The sequence below is a fragment of the Narcine bancroftii genome, chromosome 4 (genome assembly GCF_036971445.1).
Source record: "Narcine bancroftii isolate sNarBan1 chromosome 4, sNarBan1.hap1, whole genome shotgun sequence".
Taxonomy (NCBI): domain Eukaryota; kingdom Metazoa; phylum Chordata; class Chondrichthyes; order Torpediniformes; family Narcinidae; genus Narcine; species Narcine bancroftii.
In genome coordinates, this window is record NC_091472.1 from 78,569,199 (window position 1) to 78,593,891 (window position 24,693).

Genomic DNA, 24,693 nt, shown 5'->3' on the forward strand with positions numbered 1-24,693 from the left:
AAAGTGTTATAAATCAAATCTTCAAAATGTACCAAGACAGAAAGAGAGCTCATAAATCTGAAGTTTTAGGAAGCAATTTTTTTTTATGGGTCTTCGTGCGAGGGGGTGGTTTGGCGATGGCTCAGGACGGTTACCCTCACACCAAGCACTCGCTGAATCTGTAACCCGGACCGGCGGTTGCATCATTCCGCTGAGCCCTGCCCACCTTCTCCTGGGGCCAGTCACTCACTGGATGCTCGCCGCAGAACCTGGTGCGCCGCCATTGCAGCCGCACAGACCCAGACCGGGGAACCGTCAACATGCAGAACGGGAAAGAGCCGCTCGCCAACGGGCACTTGGGAGAGCAGGGGCGCCCGCCGTGTACCCTGAGCGGCTTGGCGAGGTGGCGCTCTGGGGAGGCGCCAGGCTCCGGACAGGTGTCCACAGCCCGGGGCAGGGTGTGGGGCTTCCTGCGGAGGAACTGCCTGGTGATCTTCACGGTGTCCGGGGTGCTGGTGGGAGTAGCGGTGGGGCTTGGGGTGAGGAGGCTGCACCTCTCGCAGTCTCGCCTGGTTTATTTCGCCTTCCCGGGAGAGGTGTTGCTGCGGCTGCTGAAGATGGTCATCCTGCCCGTGGTCTTCTGCAGCCTGGTGTCGGGAGCCGCCAGCTTGGACACCAGAGCCCTGGGGAAGCTGGGGGGGAAAGCCATCGCGTTCTTCGCCATCACCACCCTGGTCGCGTCAGCCCTCGGTGTCACCCTGGGGCTCCTCATCCGGCCGGGCCGGCACGGCCAGGTTGTGGGCGCCGGCAGCCCAGCCCCGGTCACCCAACTGCCCTCCAAAGAAGCAGCTGATTCCTTCTTGGATCTCTTCAGGTAACCACGTGGGCACTTGGTGGGACGCGGCAGTGGGGAAAACCTCAGGTAGATGGCTGGAAGTTATTCCACAGCGGGAACAGCCCTATGTACTAGGAAGGGGTTTGCAAAGTTCCGGTGCAGGGGAGGTTCATTTAATGCAGTGGGTGCTGTGCTCTTTAATGAACTTTCCAGATAGATTGTAGAGAGGTTTAAAAAAAAATGCATGAATACTTGAAAAGTCCCTTGCAGGTCGGTGGGAAAAGAACAGAATATAGTTAATTGGACACCTGTGTTAAAGAAGGGCTGAATGGCCTTCTGTGCCATTAGGTTGATCATAATATGCAATGTGCCTTGTCAGTTTATCGACATACCTGTATGTACAATGTACACATCAGCATTTGTACTTGGTTCATCTGTACATTATACATGGGTCTATGACAGTAAGCTCACGTTGAGCATTGGATATCGTGATGAATCCAACCACATTCTCTGTTGCTATTTAAAACCAGTGCAGAACACACTCATTTCTGAGTTAGAACACATGGGTTTCAGTTCAGTTCAAGAGACCCAATGTTTTCTGTGGTATGCAGATTGGGAGCTGCACTGCCCGTTTGAACAAACACTTTGCTGCCTCAGTTGATCCATAAGAGATCTGGTGATAACATTTCAAAGATCTGGGAAGTTTTCCCAATATCTTACACTCAATATCAGAAAATCACATGAACCCCGTGATTGTATATTTGTTTACTGGAGCATGCTGTGCGTGAACTGGTTGCTGCATTTCCAACATCACAGCAACGTGTATGATTTGGAAGTGCTGAACTGAACTGGGACATGAGAGGCACTAAATGAAGATATCTTTTCTTCAAGATAAAGTGAGCTTTGGAGTGCAGTCGCTCTCTTGTCTCAGTTACTGTCTTTGCTTCTCAGTCTCAGTTTTGATCATGGTCTCAAACTAGTCCTGATTTCTGTCTGCCTCACTTCGGTTCACTTCTTCATTCTAGGGTTCAGTACTCCTGAATCTTCCTTCGTCCTGTCACTACATCTTCCATTCCTTTCTCCCGAATGTCCACCCCCTGAAAAATGTGCTCAATCGCTACTTGCAGGTTCCCCGTTCGAATTACTTTCAGGGTAAAATTATGGGGAGAAGTTGCATAAACTGGTCTTGTACTCCCTGATATGGAGAAGGTTTGCACTGATTTAATTGATTTTTTTTTGGATTTTGGAAGGAACATAGTGGGAGAAACATTATCTTTGGGAGTTGGGAATAGGGGAACAGAAATGAGTGAAGGCAGCATAGGGCATGGGAATTTTAGAAATTCAGAGTCAAGCCATTAGTAAATTAGTCTTCCCTTAAGGATGGTAGAAGTATGGACCTTTCTCTCAGTAAAAGCAGTGGACCATAGCTCAATTACCCAGTAAATCTGGAAAGCAAATATTTTCTTGAAAACCTCCTTTGCCCCTTCTTTTCAGGAGCAAAGAAACATCCTTGTTTCTGAGCCCAAAATCATCCCTGTGAATCTTGTTTGTACTTTCTGCAATGTCTTTAATTTCCATTTTAATGGAGACAGGAACTGTGATGAATCTCCTTCAATGTGCCTATTATTCTTGACATTGTATTGTGATTTTTGAAAGTTGTAGAGGAGATGGGTCCTTTCAGAAGGTTTTTGTTCATTAACAGGGAGGCATGGGTAGCGAAGCGGTTAGCGCAACTCGAGTACAGTCAAAGTGACCTGGGTTTGAATCCAGCACTGTCTGCAAGGTGTTTGTTCATTCTTCTCATGGCTTTATGGTTTCCTCCGGATGCTCTGGTTTCCTCCCACATTCCAAAGACATATGGGATTAATGGCACATGGATATATTTGAGCAAATCAGGCTCATGGGCCGAAAAAGCTTGTTAGTATGCTGTTACTGCCAATTAAATTTACCACCAGTGCAGCATTTATGGACAACCCTCCTGTGTTTTTTAAATTCGTCTCTGGGCTTGGTTAGCCTTTTTAAATTGCTTTTATTAACGTATTTTGTTACTTTTAACAAGTTGTGTAACAAAGATCTCTTAGGTTTTCCACCATTTTTATGCAAATAGTAAATATTCTTTCTTATTCTTCCTTGGGTCAGAGTTGAGGATGAACTGCTTTTCTCAGAGAGTAGTGAATCTGTGGAATTCTTTGTCCAAGGAATCAGTAGAGGCTCCCTCATTAAATATATTTAAGACAAGAGTTGTGTTTTTGCATTGTAGGGGAATTAAGGGTTGAGGAGTAAAGGGAAATCGATGGAGTTGAGTCTACGGCCAGATCAGCCATGATCTTAAGGAATGGTGGATCAGGCTCGAGGGGTAAGGTGGTCGACTCCTGCTTCTATTTCTTGTGCTCTTATCTTCCTTTATCCTTTTTACCAAAATGCCCTGGTTCACATTTCTCTTCATTGAAATTAATTGCAATATTACTTGTGCATGGATCACTTGGATCGTTGACTATGGGAATTGTACACATGGTCCTTTCCCTCGGGAAATCTTTTTAATGCCATTAAGTTTTACACTGCCTCCTGCAGCAGACACTTGTGGTATTTAGTGTAATAACTGGCAAAGATAAAGCTGGTCTCCACCCACAAGTGGAGAGACTCAAATGTGTTTGGAGAGTTATCACCAGGGAGCAGAAAGCTGATAAGAACATGACCAACAAGGTGTTCAATAAGATTACAATTCATTTTAATTTTACAACCATCTTCAGAATAATTTTTAGAAAGTACAATTGAATGTAGGGCGTATATTTTGAATAGTTTATTGCTGGTCTGTTTTCTTACTACGTCAGTGTGAATCCATCGACCCATGTAATAGAGATAGGAATCACATAACATCAAGATTCATGTACTTTTAATAACACAAACATTCAGGATATTAAACTGAGTGGCTTAATGTTCAAACTTACTCAACGTTCCTAAAATCGTCTGACTGAAGGTTAATTCAATATGTTATTAGCTGTGAGGAGTTCTGTGATATGATCAGATTTTTTTTGAAAGCTGTCTAGTGCATTGGAGTTCATTGATTAGGTAGTTTCTGTGGAGAGACCAAGACAGACAATGCTGGAAACCGTTCAACAGACCATGCTGCATCTTTGGGAAGAGAAACAGTTTGGAGGGCCTTAATTAGAACTGAGAAGGAGACAACAGAAGTTGTAGGAAGGCTGTGTTTTCCTTCCTACAGATCTAGCCTAAACTGAGTACTTCCAGCATTTCTTATTTTTGTTTTAGGTTTCCAGTATCTGCAGGATTATTTTGATTTTCAGGGTAAACCTTTCAGTTTGATTGCTCTCATCAGAACTCGGAAAGTGAGAAAAGAAGTTTAAGTTGCAGAGAGAATTACAAAAGAATAGAAACAACAAAGGGGATATCTCTAATAAGGTGATCCCTTTCAGAGATATTCCCTTTGTTTTATCCATCCCAAGCCCATCTCCTCTCCAATTAAAACTAATTTGTTTACAGTCTTCACCAGTGTCTTGGGTAAACTTATACCTCTCATTTTGTTCATTTTAGATTGGTCACAGTGTTTTAGCTACCGAAAGAAAATAGACACACACACCGAGAGCAGTTCAGTTTATACAAATGTTTATTACTAATTCAGAAGCTGATTTCACACTACAATATGCAAGCCCTTCCCAACTATACTTATCAACGCTTGGACTGGTCCCAACTGCCGAAGCGAGGCAACAACTGCACACTTGTAGTAGGTTGTCAGGGCGCTGGTAGCAGCTTCTCCACCTCCCCCGACCGGGACGTTGCTCGGACTCTGGCTGTTCTTCCTTCTTGACAAGGGGTGTTCCCACCCCTCGGAGAGTCTAAACTTCAGCAGCAGGACCACAGGCTTATATACCCCAAAAACAATTAATCATGCGCCTACTCCTTCTAATATTTGTCAGTCAAAATCAAAACTGAACATTACATTCTACAATTTAGAAGATTAATTATTATGGAACCAGGATGTTATAATTTCCTGGTTTATCTCGTAGATACAAAGACTTATTAAAACTTCTCGAGCAAGACAGGTTGTGACCAATTCGTCAATTTCAGAGTGTTGCATTTGACAACTGCTTTCCCTGGGCCTCACAGTGGAATTCCATTTCAAAGTGTATCTTCAGATAAGTCCCCATGGCTGAGTTTAATTACATCTGCTAGTTCTGAAAGTAAGGTGACCTGCGTGTGGACCCAGTGTCGTCAGTTCCACATAAGCAAAAAGCATCTGGGTACATGGTTTTAATCCTCCATTACATCCCACCCCTTGGTCACAATCTGTCATTTGCGAGGCCTAACCAGTATTTGAGTACAGAGGGAGCGAAAAAAGAGAAATCAAAACAACAATTACAAAGATAAGCAATGACGCGAGCAACCAACGGAGGATAGTGTGGCCCACCCCCCCAAATGTAGCAGTTAGCCATGAGAAAGGATTCCAACCAAGGCTCAAATTATCCTTGTTGGCCACAATACCCAGGTACTGGAGCTCACGAACAGATTTTGAAACATGCTGAACAATAACATATTTATATAAGCTGCACTTGAGGCTGGTGACCGAGGACTTCCTTGGTGTAATGCATCGGACCGTGTTTCCCACGGGTAACTCCCTTGGAACGTCCTCGACATTACAAATCCAATTGCTGGCATCAAAGCAGCTGTTAAGCCAGATCACCAGGAGTGTAAAATGGAGAACCTGGAACAAAGAAGCCTGACACATGTCACTCATGATACCATAAGCGTTCAGTGTTTAAACAGACTAAATCATCCTGTCCCTCAATAGCTACCCACCGAGTGTTACCCTGGGCAGGTGTCACTATTTCCCCTTTTACAGGAGGGCCACTACCTGGTGGTGCCACCCATACCTTTTGTCCAACATTCTCTAGTTCGGGGATGGGGGGCAATGACTGTTTTTCCTCTGGAATAGGCTGTAGTTCAGAAGCGTGAAGAAGTCGGTGGAAAGGTGTACCTCCTTTTAAAGGGCGATGATTCAAATTGTCGACTGCCTGCTGCAGCACATGGCACCATCCCTTCTGGGTCCCCAGTGATGTTTCCAAACGAATTTGTTCCTTCAGTAAGCCGTTCATTTGTTCAACTAACCCGGCAGCCTGCGGGTAATAAGGAATATGGTGGATCCATAAAATACCGTTGTCATTTGCCCAATCACAGATTGCTTTCCTGGAGAAGTGCGAGCCATTATCAGAGTGAATCTCCTCTGGAACATCATAACGATAAATCAAATGGTTTAGTCCTTGGATAGTGCTAGCTTGGTCAGCCGTCTTGGTGGGAAAAGTAAAAACCAGGCCCGAAAAGGTGTCAACCATTACTAGGATATAATATTTACCCATACAGTCTAGCATGGGGCCTATGTAATCAATTTGCCAGACCGCAGCTGAGTGAGCACCCCATTTTATTCGGCCATGTGGACCAGGTGGAATGGTATGGAACTTCACAAGCTGACATTCTGGGCATGTACGTACGACCATGCGGACATCATCCTGATGGACGGATAAAGCATGTGTACGGGACCACATAGCTGATCCCTTCTCCCCCAAATGACCACTCTGTTCATGTGCCCATCGAGCCAGGGGGACGGTATCAGCACAGCTGATAGTGGCAAGCTGATCTGCTACTGCATTATGTTGAGCCATGTTAGTCGCCATATTGGTATGGGCATCAACGTGATAAACGGTTATCTCACGATGGTGGGAAGCATCCCACAACAGCTGCCACAACTCTTTGCCCCATACTGGGCGGTCATGTATCATCCAGTTGTTCTTTTGCAAATCAGGCATCCATACCACAAGTCCATTAGCCAAAGCCCAGGAATCAGTAAACAGGCGAAGAGGGTGATCATGGGGATCTAGTGGTAAAGTGACTGCCTTCAACTCAGCATACTGACTGGAGCCACCATCCCCCTCCTCCGATAAGTGAGTTCCTGACCTGGGATGGTAAGCCACTTGTTCGTGTACGTGGCCCACCCCTTCAGGCCCTCTGGTCGCATGACTCTGAATATACCACTTCCATTTAACAATAGAAGACTGCTGAGCCCGCCCGATCTTTAGATTAGCATCATTAGCCAGGACCCAATTCATTATAGGAAGTGCAGGTCGCAATTGAACATCTGCATCACCTGTCATTCTTTCAGTCTCTAGCAGGGCCCAGTAACAGGCTAGTAACTGTTGTTCAAAAACAGAATAACGAGTGGCAGCCTCGGGCATGGTACGTGACCAGAATCCCAGTGGGACTCGGCGACCCTCTTGTTTCTGCCAGAGGCTCCAGGAGGCCACATCATCAATATAATGGTGAATTGAGAGGGAAGGCGATACTGGAAGGTGGATGAAGGTATACTGGCGCCCCTTCCAGGTAAAGGCGAACTGATCCTGTGAATCCTCAGCTATAAGAATACTGAAGAAGGCGTTAGAGAGATCAATGACAGCATACCATGTTCCTGAGTTCCCAGTAGCAATGTTTTCAATAAGGGTGACAATGTCCGGAACTGCTGAAGCAAGTGGTGGGGCATGTTTGTTCAAAAAACGATAATCAACTGTCATTCTCCAGGAGCCATCTGGCTTCTGGACCGGCCAAACAGGGCTATTAAAGGGCGACGTTGCGGGCCTCACTACCCCTTCTTCTGGCAGAGCATCGATGGTGGCAGTAATCTCTTCCTGCCCCCCAGGGAGACGATATTGTGGAATGCACACTGGTTTCATGGGGGCTGGCACCATCACAGGATCCCACTTAACCTGACCCACTACTAGTTTTTTTGTAATAGTTCGAATTCCAAATTCAAATCCCCCTTGGCTAGTATTAAGGGCCATACCGGCCAACATATTAATACCCAGGATACACTCGTCAGTAGCAGCCACCAGGGCATGTAACCAGACAGGGGAAGGGCTATCACCCACCATGGCACAGACTTTTATTTCCTTTGCCAGGGTGACCGCTCCTCCCAACCCCTCTATTTGAAAGGCCGGTCTAGTCCAGAGGTCGGGATTACCAGGAATCACCGAGTGCTCTGCACCGGTGTCGACCAAAGCCAAGTATTGGCGATCATTACCCCCACCCCAGTGGATTGTTAACGGTATGTAGGGCCGCGGATCCCCGTGTGTGCGCCGTGTCTCGATGGAGTAGACACGGGAATCCTGCCCACACCTTGAGGCTTCAGAAGGGTTCGGGGGCTTCCAGGACCACATGCTATTGTTATCTTTAAGAGCCTGTTTAACCCATTGTTTTACCTCATCATGAGTAACTGGAGCAGGAGAAGCCAGCTCGATAGAAGCAGCAGTGGGAGCAGAAAGCACAGCTGGGCCAGGAGGACTCAGCAGCTGGGGATGATGTTCCCCTGCTTTTTGCCTAAATCGATCTCCAATGGCAGCCAGCTCTTTTACAGAGAAATCACGGATCATTGACTCCTTCTGACCCCTGTTCCCACTTTGACTCACAGGGTCCTCCACCCAGTCTAGGGGAGGAGGTGGAGGCCATCCAACAGAGGGAGTAGGCCATAGAGCATAAGCAGGGGTTTGGGTATTTTCCCCTGGGTCCACATGGGAAACCGGGGTATCTATCCCTTCCATCTCTACCCTTACATCATCCCCCCTTCTGTCTGTTTGGGAAATCTGCTGCCTTATAGGGCGGGCGTGAACAGCAGATGGAGAGGGTAGTATGTTAGACACATGCTGAGGAGTATCTGCATTATTACCATTGTCATTCCAGATATTCCCATCCCAATCCTCAATTACATCAGGATCGTTACCATTCCTTATCATGGCATGAATACGATATGGATCGGGTTCTACTCCATGCCTTTCCTTATCTGCACAGAGCTGCTGCCGGAGTTTAATATTACGGCAAATCATTTGGACATGCTTATCTTCCCATTCTTTGGCTCTGTCCTGACTGGTGCGAACAATCTCGCTCATCATGGAACAGCATTGTCGCAGGACTTCTAGCTCCTCCTCTAATTGCTTTCTTTTGCACTGAGATTCTACTTCTCTTTGAATTAATTCTGCTTCACGCTGAACGGAGTGGCGTAATGCTGTGGCCAGCAACCAAAAACCATTCGTCAGCATTCCCTTTTTATCAGGAAATTTACTTTCTCGAAGGAGAGTGGCAACCCGCTCTCCCAGAGGTGCACTTGATGAGTCTAACTTCTCATCCCAACTAATGGGTGGTCCCAACAAAGACAGGGTATTGGCCAACATGCCAAACCCATCGTCTTTGGAAGTCCATCCAGGAATCAAGAACTGCTCAGGGCTCACCTCTTTCTTTCGGCGAAACATCTTGAGACCAATCCTGCTCGCAGCGCCAATTGTCTTGGGTAAACTTATACCTCTCATTTTGTTCATTTTAGATTGGTCACAGTGTTTTAGCTACCGAAAGAAAATAGACACACACACCGAGAGCAGTTCAGTTTATACAAATGTTTATTACTAATTCAAAAGCTGATTTCACACTACAATATGCAAGCCCTTCCCAACTATACTTATCAACGCTTGGACTGGTCCCAACTGCCGAAGCGAGGCAACAACTGCACACTTGTAGTAGGTTGTCAGGGCGCTGGTAGCAGCTTCTCCACCTCCCCCGACCGGGACGTTGCTCGGACTCTGGCTGTTCTTCCTTCTTGACAAGGGGTGTTCCCACCCCTCGGAGAGTCTAAACTTCAGCAGCAGGACCACAGGCTTATATACCCCAAAAACAATTAATCATGCGCCTACTCCTTCTAATATTTGTCAGTCAAAATCAAAACTGAATATTACATTCTACAATTTAGAAGATTAATTATTATGGAACCAGGATGTTATAATTTCCTGGTTTATCTCGTAGATACAAAGACTTATTAAAACTTCTCGAGCAAGACAGGTTGTGACCAATTCGTCAATTTCAGAGTGTTGCATTTGACAACTGCTTTCCCTGGGCCTCACAGTGGAATTCCATTTCAAAGTGTATCTTCAGATAAGTCCCCATGGCTGAGTTTAATTACATCTGCTAGTTCTGAAAGTAAGGTGACCTGCGTGTGGACCCAGTGTCGTCAGTTCCACATAAGCAAAAAGCATCTGGGTACATGGTTTTAATCCTCCATTACAACCAGTACTGATGAAGGATCTTCTCTCTCCACAGATACTGCCAGATCTGTTGAGTTTTTCTAACTTCTGTTTTCATTTCAGTTTTTTAAGATCTGCAATAAACATACTGTATTATTTTTTATTTCATGGTAATCTGACACTAAACTAATGATGACAAATCTCCATATCCTAACAATACTATTTTTTATTCATTCCACACGATGTAAGCATTACCAGGAAGAAGAACATTGCTGTCTGTTTCTAATTGTTCTTGAACTTACTGGCATGCTAGGCCATTTCAGAGCGCTGTTCGGAATCGGGCACATTACTATTGATGTGGAGTCCAGCTGGTTAAGGAGTACAGATCTTCCTAGAAGCAAATCAGTGAAACATTTTTTTATAATAGTCTGTTAGCTTGAAGGACAACATATTGATGTCGATTTCTTTTTATTACAAATTAATTAACTGAAAGGAATTGAAATGTGTCTCTGAATCATTAGTGCTGGTCTCTCAATTATAAATCCATTAACATTATCTCTGTTCTGCCAATCCCAAAACTAGAAATTATAATCAAAGATTAGTAATGAGCTCTGCCTGTATTGTACTGATCTGTACACTGCCAAGCTTGTCCATTGATTCGTTGCACTTAGCTGCTTATCATTCTTTTCATCCTCGTGGATTGATCCACACTAAGAATTCAATAACACAGACTGAGGATGGCCTGTGAGTGCCTGGATCAAATAATAAATTGTCTTTAGTGATACTGCACAAAACTAATTGTGAATTATAATGCAGCAGTTTTTTCTTAGTTGAAATTGTGTTGCTCCAAGTGGTACAATGGCCTATGACTGTAGTGTTTTAAAGATTTTAAAATACATAGAGTCCCCATATTATAATGGCTCCTGGTCCATTAAGGATTCAATTTTAAAATTTGCATCCTTGTTTTCAGATTTGGCTGTTGCAAACCCCCTCCCAGTCATTTCGTTAACCTCTCTAGTGTTCAAAATGACTGCTGCAGTTCAGATCATAAATGCTCTGTCTTTGATGACTGTACCAGAGGTGCTGTCTGGAATTTGGTTCTTAAATTCCCTGTCTGTCTGCCTCTCCTCCAAAGCCACTTCTGATTAATTGCCCTTTTAGTGATGAATCCTAATATCTCTTTTTGTTTTGAAGTGTTAGATTTTGTCTGAAATTACTTCCTCTAAAGAGCTGTGGACATAAGAAATAGAAGCAAGGCTAGGGTGCCATCCCTCATTTTCTACTTCGTCATTCAATAAGGTTCTGGTACATGTTACAGGTCATGCACAAGTCTGTTGCACTACTATCCAATAACATCTTGCTGTATTTGCTTTAATTATTGACAGTTGTACAGCTCCTCATTTAACAGAAGTCTCCACTGATCCTACAGTGCCAAGGACCAGGGTTCGAATCCCTCACTGACTGTAAGGAGTTTGTACATTCTCCCCATGCCTGGGTGTGTTTCCTCCAGGTGCTCCAGTTTCCTACTTTTCAAAATGTACAAGGGTTGTAGGTTAATTGGGGTATTTGGGTGGCTCAGGATCGTGGCTGGAAGGGCTTATTACCCTGCTGTATGTCTAAATTTTAAAAATTAAGTATTTTGATTTGTGAAATCAGGGGAATATCCTCTCCCAAAGAAAGTTATGGGAAATATGTCATTTTATCAGCCAAGAAAATCATAGAAAACACTTGCTTGCTAAATGCAGCATAAAAGTGTTGGCTCCTTTTTAAGATGCAGTCTATTTTTATGTCAACCATTAATCTAAACCTATTAATCTGTAGAGATGGAAGATTCCTCGACTGGAAGAATCAAAGGTTATTTAGGATGGTGGTAGAGTTCAGGCAAATGTTCAGCCGCTATCATATTGAAAAGCAAGCTAGGCTTAGTTTCAGAATGGCTTGTCCTTGTTCATAGATCAGGACAGGTCATGACTCAAAACTTAATTTTGCAAGACTGTTAGTGAACTATTTCTGACATGCTTAATTGATTTTGCACCCAGGAAAGCCAACTTCCCACATCTAATTATTTTTATGAACTTTTTTTGTTGCAAGGATTGGGTGTCTCTAGTCAGACCAGCATGTATTGGCAATCTCCCCTAGTTGTCCTGGAAGAGTGACAGTTAGCCATCGCCTTAAATGGGTAAAGGGACTCCCACCCTCCAGTGAGAGAAAGTGCTCCAAGATATTGATCCAATGGTGAAAAGGGGATAAAACAAACGTTAGGGCTGCTGGTACCTGCAGCTTTCACGCCCATTTTTGCAGTCTCTGCACATTTCCAGGCCATTAAGTAAGAGCAACAAAAAATAAATACAGCAGTCTGGAAAACAAGACTGAGTGACCAGTCTCTATGCACTACTTTGACTCTCACACACACACACACACACACACACACACACACACACACACACACACACACACACACACTATAAGCTTAATTCTGACCTACTGTAGCACGAGTTCTCATTCTTGGCTTTTCAGCAGTTTTAGTTTAGAGATCACTTTGACAATATTGGAGAAATTATTTCAAAGTTTTGTTTAAAACGTATAATTTTCTCATGAAACAGACAAAGAAAATTACTGTTGCTGCTTCATTTTCCCCATTTTTGCACTCAGTGCAGTTATTAATAAGTTTTCAGTGTCTTATTGATGATAGTCCCTTGACATTTGACTTGTGGTGAGTATTATCAGTGAGCTTCTGTGATGAAAGAACAAACTTATCTCATTACTCAACACTAACTGGTTACTTGGTGATGTTTGTGTGTGATTGGATGTGCTTTATATAAAGTGTGCATCTTTCACGTAATTCTCTTAATTCGTCTTTCACGTAATTACTATCATGTGAGTACTCCCATATCATAGGTCTTTACACCTAGAGCACAGAAAAATTCACAAAAATTGGAGTGATATTTTTTGTCATCATATCCAAGTAATTCCTTTCACCTGCTGAGCATCACGGCAACCCCTGCGTCATCCAGAGCTGTTGTCCAAGTTGAATTTATTTTAAATTCATCTCACATACATCTTTCAAATGCAAGGGAAAAAATTCTGGTTCACACAAGTGATCTCCATGGAACCAGTCAATCATAATCCTTCCTTATTCAAGGAAACTAGAGGACACTTTTATTTGCATCTCTCTTGGAATGTGTGGGCATCATAGGCAAGTCCAACAATCTTGTCTGCTTTACAGCCCTTGAGAAGATGATGGTGATCCCTCTATTGAACCTCTATCATCCATGCAGTGAAGATTCTCCCACACTGCTGCTGAGTAGGCAGTTTGGATAGCACGGTTAGTGCAACATGGTTACAGGACCAGCGATTGGGATGGATTTGAATGCCGCGCTGTCTGTATGGAGTTTGTATGTTCTCCCTATGTCAGTGTGGGTTTTTCCTGGGAATGCTTTTTTTGTAATATTTATGATTTTCCAAACTTAAACTCAAATCATCAACATGATCAGTGTCAAGGTTAACAATATCAGTTCTATACAAAGTATTCTGCAGAGTTCAAGCTCTTTTCACCCCCCCCACCAACCCAAACCCACCCTCAGCATTTAACACTTAACTAACCACAGTTACATACAACATTGAAGATTAACAACAAAGGTGTGAAGCATATATTGGGGGTTTATGGGTTTGTCACATCATAGCGGTCAGAGCTCAGGCTGCTTTCTTGACTTTTCCTCGTTGGGATGGGATGGACCCCGTCTCCCCACCCAACCGACTGAGAAATAGACAGGGAAGGTAGGACGGCAAGGCACGATAGTCGTGCTCCTATGGAATGTCCTTTTTGAAATCCCAACATTCTAAACTCCTCCAGAACATGACTCATGCTATGGGCCTTCTTCCACTCCACAGCACCCCCAGTGGTGGTTTATCGACCAAGTCCAGAAACCTTTAGATAATTTTGTGCACATGCCCAGTCTGTCTCCCACTCTCTCATCAGTCCACCTTCACCTTGGTTCTCTAAGGCAAATTGTCACTTTTTAACATAAAACCACACAACACATAGGCCAATACACAACACAGAACTCTGTAACATGTGATATAGGATTATAGGTAGCACCTGCTTAACATTATGTTTCCTATTACTATATGCTAAAATGTAAAATAGTTTCATTTTGGAACTGTGCAGTAATTTTGTAAATTTGTTTTGGTTTAGGTAAAAAAAACTCCATCATTAAGAACTAGAACTAGATGAAGATCATACAGCCCCTCAATCCTGTTCCACCATTTGAAAAGATCTCAATACAGCCTCTAAATTATCTCCACTTGCAGATTCAGATTTATTGTCAGAGTACATACATGACATCACATACAACCCTGAGGTTCTTTTTCTTGCAGGTGAGGCAGAATTACCACGAATTGGTAGTGCAAGTAAAATCTATACACAGCATACACATGTAAACAAAGAACTGTAAACAGATAACAAATGTAACCAAACTGCAATACAGAGAGAATCAAATAAATTTTAATAGTGCACAAGTAAGAGTCCTTAAATGAATCCCTGATTGAGTTTGTTGTTAAGGAGTCTGATGGTGGAGGGGTAGTAGCTGTTCCTGATGCAAGTCCTGTGCACCTATACCTCTTTCCTGATGGCAGCAGCGAGAACTGAGTGAGTTGGGTGGTGTGGATCCTTGATTGCTGCTGCTCTCTGACATCAGCGTTCTCTGTAGATGCTCTCAATAGAGGGGAGGGTTTTGCCTGTGATATCCTGGGGTGCATCTACTACCTTTTGGAAAAACACCAGCAAAGCATTTGTGTTCAGGGCTCCCAGCTGATTACAACATTCCTTTTAAAACTACCATCTCAAGCTTGAATCCACTCAGTGAGTAAGCATTTTCGGATCTCAAAGGTGATTGTATAAATATCGGAGATGTACCCCATAACTATTCTGCAATAGATTATGGAAGGATGGATGAGAGGAATTGCCCCATTAAAGGGAGGCTCTTCAGTAGGGTTATGACATTTTAATTTAAGAAGTAGTAACCCAACATTTAATTTCCCTATTCACCAACACTTGCTGAAGGACATGGCTGTTCTCATTATATTCACATTGACTACCTGAACAAACTGCAGCAGTCTGCTTGTGTGGTAATAACTCTATTTCTTATTTATTTGTTTTTCGGGATCTGGGCGTCACTGACCATTGGTTGCCTTCAGCAAAAGATAATTTGCGGTAGTGCTACCAGTATTATTTGCTTTATAGCCCAACACCAGATGGGCTATGAACAAAACACTAGCAAATGCAACATCTACTGCCCATCCCTCATGGTGCAATGAGCCTTCTTGAAATAGCTGCAGTCTAGCTGATCTTGGAAGAGATTCTGCAAGTTGTGGTGCTCCAAGGAAGTCTTAAGGGAGCACAAGAAATTGGGCCCCAGTGAAAGGGAGCTGGTTTAATGAGAAGTTTTTCAATTCAGCTATTCGTGGCAGGAGTAATGGAGCTTCACAGAAGTAGTGCAACAGATGCATGCTGTATTGGCAGGATGGAACATTTTCTGCAGGAAATTAATCTCCTGAGGACACTAGTGCTGACATCTAGGTGACTTTTCTAGGACAATATTAGTCTGTAAATTGGGTTCATTGATTATACAAGCAGACAAGCTGTTACCTAGAGGGTGTGGGTGGATGGGAAATGGTTCAGGACAGTAAGATTTGTTAGGTTCCTGCTTCTCCAATAGTGCCTATGGGGGTTGGTGCCAGTTTAATTATTTTTCACTATCAAAGCTTGTCCGTAAATACTGGTCACTGGAGAGAGGTGCCACATTGGGGTAATGCACCCTACAGGATATCAGTATTAAAGCAAAACCAACATACTGGAGTTGCTGAGAATCCAAAAATGATGGAAATACTCAGCAGGCCCCGGAAGCTTCAGTGGAGAGAAAAACCAAGCAAATGTTTCTGATCTGTAATCTGTCATTGTTTGGATTGAAAAACACCAAAGGAAACATTTTGAAATGAAAAAAAAACTAAGCAAAATTAAACTCCTTTCAACAATAGTATTAAAAATGTGTGGGCTGGAGAACATAACTCTGGATCCTCAGTGCCTTTTATTTTGTATTTGTTAATGTTTTCTAGCTCTGGGTGTTGCTGTGAAGACCCATGATCTATTCCCCAGTCCTGCAGAATTTCTGGTGAAGATCCTCCCTCAATGCTGTAGGGAGGGGAGTTCCAGATTCGTGAACATGTCACAAAATTTGTTTCTTTTGCACCATCATCACCGTACAAACATTTCTATAAACCACATTTCAAAATAAATAAAGTAGTGCAAGAAAAAGAAAAAAAAAAAGAGGTAGTGTCTGATGGCAGGGAGGAAGAAGCTGTCCTTGTGCTGCTGGGTTTTCAGAATAGGTAGCCGGTGCTGCTGAAGGAATGGTGATTTTGTTCAAGTCTGGATGATGTGTGAGCTGAAGGGGACCAGTGTTGCCAGGCTCCGGCTGCTCTTGCTCCAGTTTACATGTTTTGGCAGTACTCTTGGATCAACCTGTGCAAACAATTGCAGTGTATTCTTTAATTGAGAGAGGGAGCACGGTAACAGGTCCTTCCAGTCCACGAGCCCACGCTGTCCAAAATACACTCATGTGACCAACTAACCTACTAACCCTATACTTTGGAATGTGGGAGCACCTGGAGGAAACCCACCTGGTCACGCAGAGAATGCACAAACTCCTTAGGGATTACATTGGATTCGAACCCAGGTCGCTGGCGCTGTAATAGTCTTGGACTACCTGCCAAGGTAATTGTGTGAGGACTGTAGCCATAGTAACACACCAGTGGTAGATGTGAATGTTTTGGATAGTGTACAGGATGCCTACCTAGTTGGCTGCTTTGATCAGGTGTTGACCGTTATTTTTTTTTCTTTTTAAGATCTTTTTTTATTGATTCTAATAGAAAAAAAACCTTTATACATGATTTCTAACTGATTACATAATTCAATTCAAATCATAGTATGTACAAAATATATATAGAAATTGTGATAGAGAATATAAACCATAATTATCAGGCAAAGTACCTTGCTCAAAACCTCGGATTCTGATGTTAACAGGATATACTAAGATAGAATTACGAATCCCATATGGGGATTAAAAATATTCATCCTATTCTATAATGGACCTTTTTATTTTCTGTTGAGTCTGCATTTCTTCAAGCAAATGCAGAATATTCCCGTTAGGAAGCGACACGCCAAAGCCTTTCCACTCATCTTAATTGCAAACATAGGAGGAGTTAGATTATGGTTAGCAGTGGTTCATTCAGTTGCCTATCTATGCCTAGCATCACAGTCAAATATCTTGCTAAGGTTTATGTGTAGCACTGACTACTATTCGCCTGTGGCTACCTTGTCTTCTGCAACCAAGGTAATAAGCTCTGGATACACTCTATAGATTTGCAGATGTTCACCGAACAACAGGAAATAATAGGTCAGAATATAGCTTGTGTGGTGCCAGAATAATAATTTTGACCTCAACGTCTGCAAGACCAAGCAGCTTATTGTGGACTTCAGGAAGGGGAGGCTGAGGGACCACACATCTAACTTCAATGACGTGTCAGCAGTGAAGAGTGTTAGTATCTTCCAGTTCCTGGGGTGTCACGTACTGGTGGATATCTGCTGGAGCCAGCACATCAAGGAAATTTGGCTTGTTGGATACTCTATTGAATTTGTACAGTTGCACTGTGGAAAGTCAACTGACTACAGTAGAAGTCCAGAAATCCGGGCCACCCGAGAATCCAGACTTTTCAAAAACTCTCAAACTTTTAAAATTTAGTGGGCTTTTGTTTGTGTGTGTGCACACGTGAGTGCCACAGATGCATTTTTATTTTTTCTGTAAAACTGCTCGTTTTGATAAATGAAGCATGATGTAGTGACCTGCAGCCTGCTGTGTAGGCTGACACAGCACACTGCTGTCGAACATGACGATTGGGTAGACAGCACGTGAGCTGAGATGCCCACTCCCATAGGCCACAGGAATAGCGATCAAATCGACCAATCACTACCAGCAGATTGCAGGAAGTCCAATCCGTGCCTGCGCATCCAGGACAGCCAATCATCAGCTGGCCACGCTCAAGCCACGCCCTGATGGTGATGCAGTTGGCTGCCTATAAAAGGCAGAGCTGCAGCCCAATAAAGCCAGTGTCAATTATACTCCCTTTGAGTGTGAGTCTTCTTTCAACCTCGGGCTATAACCCATTATATCTCAGGCTATAACCATAGTGACCCCGATTGGTACAAATGACGTTTTGGACCCAACAATGGAGGAACACCCTACAATTAATCCCGTAGCATTGAAGCTGACAGGCTTTTGGACATTGCAACCATGGGTGTGGTTCCAGCAGGGCAAGGCAAGGCACAGTTCACCATTCGCAGGATCTCCACAGACAACACAAGCTACTACCACGTGCTCAGCGCCCTTGATCACGACACTGCATCGACTTCCTCCAGCAGCCCCCGGAGCAAGGGAAGTATGTGGCCAATAAGGAGCTATTAACCCGCACTGAGAATGCTGCTCACTTAAGACTATTGTTCTCCAGGCTAAGTGACCAGTTTAACCATCAATACAGCCAAGAGCCAGTTTGGCTAAGAGACAATTGATATCCTGGATCATCGCATTGACCAACGTGGGGCCAGGCCGTTACCTACCAAAGTGGATGCTATTTGTTCATTCCCTCGACCAACAACAGTGAAAGGGCCTGCAAGAGTTCGGAGGTATGGTTAATTTTTTTTATCATCGCTTCATATCTGCAGCGGCCCCACATCATGATTCCGCTGTTTCCTCTCATGGCAGGGCCCAGTAAAGACATTCAATGGGCACAGGAGGTGACCGATGCTTTCCAAGCAACCAAAGACACCCTAGCCAATGCCACCCTCCTTGTGCGTCAGAGGACAGACGCCACAACCGCCCTCACAGTAGATGCCTCCAGCACAGTGGTGTACTTGAGCAACTGGTTAACAGATATGGCAACCACTGGCCTTTTTCAGTAAACATCTCAGGGCCACCAGAGCTCAAGGACAGTGCCTTTGATAGGAAGCTGTTAACTTTATACCTGGCAATTTGGCATTTCTGTTACTTCCTGGAGGGCAGGAAGTTCAAAATTTACACAGACCACAAAGCACTTACATTTGCTTTTAGCAAGGTGTCGGACCAGTGGTCAGCAGGCAACAGCAGCACCTGTCCTACATACCTGAGTTTTCAGCAGACATTGAACATATCGCTAGCAAGTCCAAAGTGGTGGCTGAAGCCCTATCCTGTCCGGCTATCCTAGCAGTGCATGACCTTGCTCCGGGTATCGACTATGTGACCCTGGCGGATGCACAGCAAGCAGACCCTAACATACCGGTGTACCGGACAGCACTCACCGGCCTGCAACTAAAGGACATTCAGATCGCCCGAGGTAACCACGCGCTGCTCTGTGACACCTCGACTGGTAAACCATGCCCCGTCATCCCGGTCACATGGAGGAGGCGAGTTTTCTATTCAATCCACAATTTGGCTCACCCTGCTATCAGGACTAAAGTTAGAATGGTGGCCAACAGGTATGTCTGGCATTGCCTCTGTAAAGAGGTCACTCAGTGGGCCAAAACATTACTCAGTGCCAGATATCCAAGGTCCAGACCCACATTAAAGCCCCACCACACCCCTTTGATTCAGCACACTGTCGTTTCAGCCACATGCACATACACATTGTGGGGCCCCTACCTTTATCCAGAGGTGTAGGTTATCTACTGACCATGGTCAAGCGGATGACTAAAATTGGTGCTAGTAACCGAAATCTCTACGGAGATGTGTGCACGGGCATTACTGAACACCTGGGAGGCACATTTCTGGGTCCCTGACCACTTAACATCTGAGAGGGGGGCCAAATTCACTTCTATCCTGTGGACCACTTTAGTAAATGCCCTGAAGACTCAACTCTACCACACCACAGCATACCACCTACAGGTCAATGGGCTGGTGGAGAGGTTCCACAAGTACCTAAAGAGAGCTCTAATGGCCTGACTCACTGGACTGAACTGGGCAGACAAACTCCCTTGGGTCCTGCTAGGCATCTGCACTGCCCCACCCTGAAAGAGGATCTTGAGGCATCCTCTGCTGAGTTGGTCTACGGCGTGCCCCTTGTCATCCTGGGTGAATTTGTGGTGGCTTCTGAGGATTTGGGGGAGCTTCCAGCGGCCACATTGTCTCGACTGCACTAGCACCTGGGTTCACTGAATCCAGTTAAGCCCAGAGCTCATGGGCAAGCCAGCACCTTTATCCTAAAGAACTGTGCAGACTGTTACTAGATATTCGTCTGACGCAGGGCCCACCGACCACCTCTTCAACGGCCTTATGAAGGGCTATACAGCGTCAGGCACAACAGCTCCACCTGCACCTTGGACATTGGCTTCAGGGAAGAGAACTTCACGCTCGATCGGCTGAAAGCGGCCCACTTAGACGTTAACCAACCAGTCACTCACCTGACCCCATGGCGCAGGGGTTGGCCACCAAAAGACAGGGTGCCAATTGCCAGTTCTCGGGTGGGGGTCGTGAAGCAGGCCGATGCAGCAAATGGCTGTTGAACACGACGACTGGGTAGACAGTACGCAGGATGAGGCGCCCTTCCCACAGGCCGCAGGAAAAGCGGTCGAAACAACTAATCACCGCCAGCAGATCACAGGGGTCCAATCTGGGCTCACACATCTGGGACACCCAATCACCAGCCAGCCCCGTTCAAGCCACACCCCGGTGGTGGTGGCCAGCTGCCTTTAAAAGGCAGAGCTGCAGCCAAATAAAGGCAGTGTCGTATACACACCCTTGGTGTGTGAGTCTTCTTTCAACCTCAAGTTGTAACCCACTATACCTTGAGCTATAACCCATTACAATGTAAACTATCAAAATTTACCTGTTCATCTCTTTATTCCTCTATAAATTTGAATTTTAAAAGTACTGCCTGAGAATCCAGAAAATTGGAAAATCTGGTTGACTCAATCCCCAAACTGTCCAGATTTTCAAACTTCTATTGTAGTTGCATCATGGCTTGGTTTGGAAACCCGAGTGCCCAGGACTGCAAGAGGCTGAAGAAAGTGACAGATTTGGCCATGTCCATCATGGGCACCAACCTCTCATCCATTTAAAGCATTTGTATGAGGTATTGCCTTGAGGGCTGACAATATCATTTTATAAATCCCCATCCTTCCAGTCACAATCTCTCCTTGATTCTCCCTTAAGGCAGAAGGAGCCAAAGCTTGAAGTTCAGCACCTCAGGCTTCAAGGGCAGATTTATCAGGTCTTGAACCTCTCTTGTATTACTCCAACCCTCACCATAAACTGACCCGGTGCCACCAAAAGATCTGTGTGCATGACTGCAATGTCTTTTTTTAAACTTGCGCTAATTGGAATTGTGAACATTTATTTAACCTTTGATATTTATTATTTTTTTCTTCTGCTTTGGCATTTGTGGTCATTTACGTTTTTGCCTTTGCGTTCGGTGTATCTTACATACCTGTTTGGCTGCGGCACATCTCAACATTTTACTTATGTAAATGACTGTAAAACCACATTGAACATCGAATTTCCTCCCAAATTGTTGCCTTTACTCTCCCCCTCTCCCCAAAGCCTGGTTACATGCAAGTTGTTGAATTTTGTTTGCTGATACTCTTTCCAAATATTCTGGGATATTTTACATGCTGTTGACTTAAGATGCATGTTTTTTTGGTCATCTCTGATCATATTATTCTGCCCAATGAAATGTGAATTTGAAATCCATTAAACCTGACTACTCTAATCAAGCATGACTCATTTGAACTATATCTTAACTGACCAAGCTGATCAACATTTCCAGTGTGAATTTTAACAGTTAATGCTATCAGAGATCAATTTATAACAAGAACATTTCATGGGCAGTTTGGAGAACAAATGCTACTAATGCAATATGGAAGTAAGATGTGGAAATGAGTAGAATGGTTCACGTTTTCAGCTGTGCTTAGATCTGATCTAATTTTGGTTGCAAAACACAAGTGGCTTTCTTAAGGCTTCAGTTTGCCACTGAAGATTTCAGATGCACATTTTGAGGGGCACTGCACATCAACTTAACTACCCGATCCTTACAATTTGCCAACCCAATCCTTAATTTGCCACAAATAGAAACCGCCTGAATTAAATCAATTGTATAGTTTATTGTCAAGCATAATGAAATAGTTTGTTTACTTTGTTTTGTGTGCTATACAGGCAAATTAGCCTATCCTTGAGTATAGCAGGTAGTGCAATAATAAAAGTTACAGACTCTTACAGAAAAAAAGTTTGGTTAAGCTTGAGGAATAACACATCACATTCCTCCTGGACAGCCTCAAACCTAATGACAATGATTTTTCTAATTTGAGGTAACCCTTCCCACCCCCACCCCCACCCCCATCCAGTTTCACTGTTTCCATTTCTATCTATTCCTTACTCAGTCTTTTTCTGTAACTTTTATTTGTTCTCCCTTCATGATGGTTTTCCCATCTACCTGTCTCTATCTCTCACACCTTTGGTCCTATCACCTCTGGGCCCTTTCCCCAGCTTCTTCCCCCCCCCCCCATTAAAATGCTACTTTATATCTTTGTCTTGATTCTGACTTGAAACATTGATTATTTCTACCCCTGGATGCTGTCTGACTTCCTCAGTTCCTCTAACATTTTTTTGTATTGCTTTCTTTAAATTGGTAGTCCTGTCAAATCCATACATTTATTGTGTCAATACATTTGTAGCATCAAGTTAATACATTTTACCTACAAAGCAGGAATGCCATTCACGAACAATTCACCCTTCAGGTTACACTGGACTTCCTCAGTTTGCAAAGGGTTGGATACCTGCAAAATGTTTAATTGATTAAAATTTCATGAGTTGAAAAATCTGGGTGAACTGCATTGTTGGTATATTGGTGCAACCTTGTCCTGCTTGTGTGGAGTGTGTGATAGATTGTGGTGAAGGACTGCAATTGAGGTTTCTGTTGGTATATTGGCCCAGTGTAACAGCCCTGCTTGAAGGGTGTATTTGCGCTGTACATGGAATATATAAACTTGATAACATTACATATGTATGTTTAGTGGATATGCCTATCAGTAACCTCTCATTACCTTGTTCTGGGGCAAAGCGGCATCAGAGCAAGTAATCAAAACAGTTTCACCTATAGAACATGTTTCATTTAGTTTTCTGGGTCTTGCACTCTGTAGTAGGCAACTCTGAATGTTCCTTGAAATTTTTATATTAACAAAAGTTAGTGGTTTCAGAGGCTTTGGAATAATCTTCCGATCAAGTAGAAAAGAAAATTCCATTAAGCTGGACACTGTGGGAGTTGCCTGGATACAGTGGATATGGGAATTGTAGTTCTGGTTCCCTTAGGACAGATGCAAATGAGGGTGAAAAATGCAATAGGATCAAGTCAGGCGTTCAAATGTTCAAGTGAAATGTTGCAGATTTTGTATTCTTGCTAAAGTCAAGAATTCCACTTCCAACTTTTGTCTCATTGAATGTTTAGTTAGTTACCAATAAACTGATTGTGATTTCTTTTTCTTGTTGCAGAAACCTTGTTCCTTCAAACCTTGTTGCTGCTGCATTCCGTTCGGTAAGTGAGCAGAGGCAGTTTGTCAGAAATATTAACACAAACCGAAACAAGCGTAGCTCCTTCATTTTGCATTCTGCCTTTTTTGTAATCATGAACCTCATTTTACCAGCAGTTTTCAAAAAATTTAAATTGAAACTATTGTTAAAAGTACAGCAAGGTTAAATATGATCACAGTAACTTTTCAAAATAACTGAGAGAGAATCATCTTGCTTGCAAATTGATTTTGCCCAGAGTAGGGGAAGAGGTAATCAAAGGTCATAGGTTCAAAGTGAGGGGAGTGGAGGGGGAACCTGAGGGATAACTTTTTTTTTTACATAGAGGGTGGTGAGTGCATGGAACGCAGTGCTGGAGGAGGTGGTTGAGGTACTACTAATGCAAAGTTTAAGAAATATTTGGATGGATACTTGGGTAGGATAGGTTTGGATGGATTTGGGTCAAATGCAGGCAGGTGGGACTGGTGGTGTTGTGATCAAGAATAGGTTCAGTGGGTTTAAAGAGAATCAAGACTGGACACATTATCAACAAACAGTGGGCTTTATTTATACATGGGAATTCACAAAAGGGCACACACTCACACAGAGGCACGGTATACCCAGAAACGAGGGTTTAACTTCCTCAACAGCCACCATCCACAGGCATAGTCTACCTTGTTACTAATGAGTGCATACACATGAACCTGATCTCCAGTGTCGCCGCTGCTCGGGATCTGGGATGGGCCCATAAACTCAACCCTCCAGAGCTGCCCATGGCTCACAGCCTGGAGTTCAGCAATGGTCACAACTAATGAACACATACACAGCAATGAACTTTGGCTTGGCTTCGCGGACGAAGATTTATGGAGGGGGTAAAAAGTCCACGTCAGCTGCAGGCTCGTTTGTGGCTGACCAGTCCGATGCGGGACAGGCAGACACGATTGCAGCGGTTGCAAGGGAAAATTGGTTGGTTGGGGTTGGGTGTTGGGTTTTTCCTCCTTTGCCTTTTGTCAGTGAGGTGGGCTCTGCGGTCTTCTTCAAAGGAGGCTGCTGCCCGCCAAACTGTGAGGCGCCAAGATGCACGGTTTGAGGCGTTATCAGCCCACTGGCGGTGGTCAATGTGGCAGGCACCAAGAGATTTCTTTAGGCAGTCCTTGTACCTTTTCTTTGGTGCACCTCTGTCACGGTGGCCAGTGGAGAGCTCGCCATATAATACGATCTTGGGAAG

At 44.0% G+C, this 24,693-nt stretch overlaps 1 protein-coding gene across 1 annotated transcript in view; it reads left to right on the forward strand.

Annotated features, from left to right (window-relative positions):
• Positions 1 to 205: 205 nt before the first annotated feature.
• The window catches only part of slc1a4 (solute carrier family 1 member 4), a 78,821-nt gene continuing 54,333 nt past the window's right edge, over positions 206 to 24,693 (forward strand). The window contains exons 1-2 of the mRNA XM_069931742.1: positions 206 to 853; positions 23,451 to 23,493. Of these exons, the coding sequence (XP_069787843.1) occupies positions 300 to 853; positions 23,451 to 23,493 (597 nt within the window). The 5' untranslated portion in view covers positions 206 to 299. The remainder of the gene's footprint in view (positions 854 to 23,450; positions 23,494 to 24,693) is intronic.